General features: G+C 40.7%; 1 protein-coding gene across 1 annotated transcript; it reads right to left on the bottom strand.

Moving 5' to 3' along the window:
* Positions 1-685: 685 nt before the first annotated feature.
* Positions 686-1800, bottom strand: LOC118900101 (partitioning defective 6 homolog beta-like). The gene is given in 2 exon segments (XM_036862320.1): positions 686-1236; positions 1239-1800. Coding segments are annotated over 2 exon segments (1113 nt in total).
* Positions 1801-4543: the final 2743 nt, after the last annotated feature.

Genomic DNA, 4543 nt, shown 5'->3' on the forward strand with positions numbered 1-4543 from the left:
CCCAAATGGAATGAGTTTGTAAATATGAAAGCTATAGGATGGACAAACTCGGATCTGAACAACTGATAGAGTTTCTTAATTCAGGAACATAGCTTCAGTGCTTTATAACTTAGGAAGCAACCCCTAGAAACAGTCAATTGGTTTTATTTCTTAGAAGTTAGGGGGAAAAAAAGCATTTGAAAAAATTACTTGTTACAATTGGCAAAAGAAGAACAATACTAAAAAATCAAAATAAAACATGGGGAATATAGGAGTTGAGGTCCCCAAAGTACCAAAAGATAGACTCAGACTTCTTCACCTTAGATTTAAAAAATATATAGTTAAGTGAAAAATTTACCAGGCTCTGCACAGCAGGTTAAGTATGCAACCACTTCAAACAGAAATGATCTAGTCCTCGTGTATACTTTTGGGAATGTGCTCCAACCTCCAGTTCTCTATAGACAAAATAGCAAAAGCACATCATTTCATTAGCAAAGGCCCCTTTGTTTTAGACTTAAGTTCACCTCTGACCCACTGAAGTTTATATTAATTATCAAACTACTATTTTAATAACATTTTAAGCTTGCAATATATGTTTGTCATGCCTACCCCAGATCACTGGTTCAGAGGCATATATGCTTTAAACTAGCCAAATTTACAAGTCTCCATGGCATCCTCATTCAGAAAATGTTCAAACGCGATGGTTTCACAGTGTTATGATTGTTCCATTTTCTTCTAAGAGTTTTTGATCTGGAGCACGTGTTTCAAATTCTGTATTTGTGCCACTTGATGTGGGTGCTAAGTTCACTTCATTAGAAGGAATAAAACCATTCTGTCTGGATTCAAAACTGAGCTCTATTTGCGTTAATGATAGGTTCCCAGTGTTACAAACGGCCTTAGGGATCTGCTGTGGCACACCATTATCTTCAATAATAATGTCATCTTCATCACTGTCTTCATCCTCTGGCTCAAAGCTCAGTTGTATCTGCTGTGGCAGGCCAGGAAGGCTGTTGTCAGTAGACTGGCCGGAGCTGCCAGAAGTGCGACTGTTACTCATGATGCTGTTCCTCTGGTTTGCTGGTCTCACTGTGATGATGAGGTTGTGGCTGTTTGCAATCCTCATTTCAGTTACTTGGTCTAGACTCTTCCCTGAAACTTCTTTGCCATTAACTTCTAAAACTTCATCATTAACCGCTAATTGTCCTGTGCTTTGAGCCAGACCTCCTGGCACAAGTCTGGATATAAAGATCCCTGGACCTTCTCTAAGTCATGCTGTGTCACCCTGACACTGGAGCCATCCCGGATGTGCAATCTTAGGGGTTTCTCAGTGCCATATTTGTAAAGACGGACCCTACGATGTGTTTCTGGGAGAATATCCACGTCTGTACTAGAAGACACAGATCTGAAGTCCTGGGGCATACTAATGACTATGTGTGGCTTTTTTCTTTTGTTGTCAGGACGCAACATATTCGTTAAAACCTTCTTCTTCTTTATTAGTGTGTCTGTACCAAAGGCACTGTAGTCTGCTTCTTCCCTTTTTTGTATAAAAATCCTAAGCAGCGGGTTGGCCGTTGAAACAGCTTTGTGATAATTATCATCGTTATTTATAGGTAGTAAATCTCCGTGGATGTCTTCATAGCCTACTAAAACGTCAACACTGGGTATCTTATGAACATGTTGCAGTAATCTATAAAACTCCTCAAACTTTCCGGGTTTTGATCTTTCCAGTGAAAGCCGACGAAATTCAGCTCCAAACTTGCTCTTCACCTCCATGGTGCCCAGGCAGCTGCTGCCCGCCTGGTGCCGGTGGCTGTGGTTCATCCTGAGGCTGGCCCCACATTGGCCTCCTCCAGCTGGGCCGCCCCTCGGAGAGCAGGGAGCGAGTGCGCGGCCGGCGGGCTTGGGACGCGGCTGCGACCCAAGCGCCTCCTCACAGGCATGTACAGAGGGGTGGCCGCGGCTCGGGTCTCCGCGCAGAGCTCCACTGGGCTGTCGACCGGACCGAGGGTCAGACTGGTGGCGCAGCAGGCAGGAACATGGCTCCCTCCTTTTTTTTTTTTTTTTTAATACAATTATCACACTTTAAATTTATTTATTTATTTTTTATTTATTTATGGCTGTGTTGGGTCTTCGTTTCTGTGCGAGGGCTTTCTCTAGTTGTGGCAAGCGGGGGCCACTCTTCATTGCGGTGCGTGGGCCTCTCACTATCACGGCCTCTCTTGTTGCGGAGCACAGGCTCCAGATGCGCAGGCTCAGTAATTGTGGCTCACGGGCCCAGTTGCTCCGCAGCATGTGGGATCTTCCCAGACCAGGGCTCGAACCCGTGTCCCCTGCATTGGCAGGAAGACTCTCAACCACTACGCCACCAGGGAAGCCCTTTTTTTTTTTTAAGTTATATTCCAGTTTTATCCTGTTGTGGTCGGAAAAGATGCTTTCTTTTTTCCCCCAGAGGTTAAATAATCAAGAGTTTAGATATTTATTGGCAAGCCAGATTACGCATATGAACTATACTCTTCAATTTTTGTGGTGTTATATGTAGTATTTTGTATGGGTTCTATTGAAATATGGTCATTTTATAGTTTGTGATAAAAATGTTCTGTACCATGTGACACATTAGATTGTTTCAAATTTGCATAGAAGTGTTAAGTTTTTAGCGTTAGTATAGTAAAGTATTTGTTATAATGTCCCTTGCTTTATACATAAACATTTTTACTTAAGTAGAAAACAAGTACGCATATTTTCTTGTAGGGTATAAATTTGTCTGTGCACTTATGGTGATTTGCCTAGCCAAAATATACTCTCAGTTTTTGTTGTGCTGTTATTATTATTTTTTTAATTGTGTCATTATTATTATTATTTTTACATCTTTATTGACATATAATTGCTTTAAAATGTTGTGTTAGTTTCTGCTGTATAACAAAGTGAATCGCTATATGTATACATATACCCCCATATACCCTACCTCTTGCAACTCACTCCCAGCCTCCCTATCCCACCCCTCTAGGTGGTCACAAAGCACCGAGCTGATCTCCCTGTGCTATGCAGCAGCTTCCCACTAGCCATCCATTTTACATTTGGCAGTGTATATATGTAATGCTACTCTCTCACTCCGTCCCAGTTTACCCTTCCCCCCCACCGCCGTGTCCTCAAGTCCATTCTCTACGTCTGCGTCTTTATTCCTGTCCTGCTCCTAGGTTCATCAAAACCATTTTTTTAAAGAGTCCATGTATATGTGTTAGCATACAGTATTTGTTTTTCTCTTTCTGAATTACTTTACTCTGTACGACAGACTCTAGGTCCATCTACCTTACTACAAATAACTCAATTTGCTTTCTTTTTACGGCTAATATTCCACTGTATATATGTGTTACATCTTTTTTATCCATTCATCTGTTGATGGAAACGTAGGTTGCTTCCATGTCCTGGATATTGTAAATAGTGCTGCAATGAACATTGTGGTACATGTCACTTTTTGAATTATGGTTTTCTCAGGGTATATGCCCAATAGTGGGATTGCTGGATCATATGGTAGTTCTTTAAGGAACCTCCATACTGTTCTCTATAGTGGCTGTATCAATTTACATTCCCACCAACAGTGCAAGATAGTTCCCTTTTCTCCACATTCTCCAGCATTTATTGTTTGTAGATTTTTTGATGATGGCCATTCTGACTGGCGTGAGGTGATACCTCATTATGGTTTTGATCTTCATTTCTCTAATGATTAGTGCTGTTGAGCATCCTTTTATGTGTTTGTTGGCAATCTGTATATCTTCTCTGGAGAAATGTCTATTTAGGTCTTCCGCCCATTTTTTGAATTGGGTTGTCTCTTTTTTTGATATTGAGCTGCATGAGCTGCTTGTATATTTTAGAGATTAATCCTTTGTCAGTTGCTTCGTTTGCAAATATTTTCTCCCATTCTGAGGGTTGTCTTTTCGTCTTCTTTATGGTTCCCTTTGCTGTGCAAAAGCTTTTAAGTTTCATTAGGTTCCATTTGTTTATTTTAGTTTTTATTTCCATTTCTCTAGGAGGTGGGTCAAAAAGGATCTTGCTGTGATTTATGTCATAGAGTGTTCTGCCTGTGTTTTCCTCTAAAAGTTTTATAGTGTCTGGCCTTACATTTAGGTCTTTAATCCATTTTGAGTTTATTTTTGTGTATGGTGTTGGGCAGTGTTCTAATTTCATTCTTTTACATGTAGCCATCCAGTTTTCCCAGCACCACTTATTGAAGAGGCTGTCTTTTCTCTATTGTATATTCTTGCTTCCTTTGTCAAAGATAAGGTGACCATATGCACGTGGGTTTATCTCTGGGCTTTCTGTCCTGTTCCATTGATCTATATTTCTATTTTTGTGCCAGTACCATACTCTCTTGATTACTGTAGCTTTGTAGTATAGTCTGAAGTCAGGGAGCCTGATTCCCCCAGCTCCATTTTTCGTTCTCAAGATTGCTTTGGCTATTCGGGGTCTTTTGTGTTTCCATACAAATTGTGAAATTTTTTGTTCTAGTTCTGTGAAAAATGCCAGTGGTAGTTTGATAGGGATTGCATTGAATCTGTAGATTGCTTTG

Source organism: Balaenoptera musculus, chromosome 8, assembly GCF_009873245.2.
Source record: "Balaenoptera musculus isolate JJ_BM4_2016_0621 chromosome 8, mBalMus1.pri.v3, whole genome shotgun sequence".
In the NCBI taxonomy this organism is placed as follows: domain Eukaryota; kingdom Metazoa; phylum Chordata; class Mammalia; order Artiodactyla; family Balaenopteridae; genus Balaenoptera; species Balaenoptera musculus.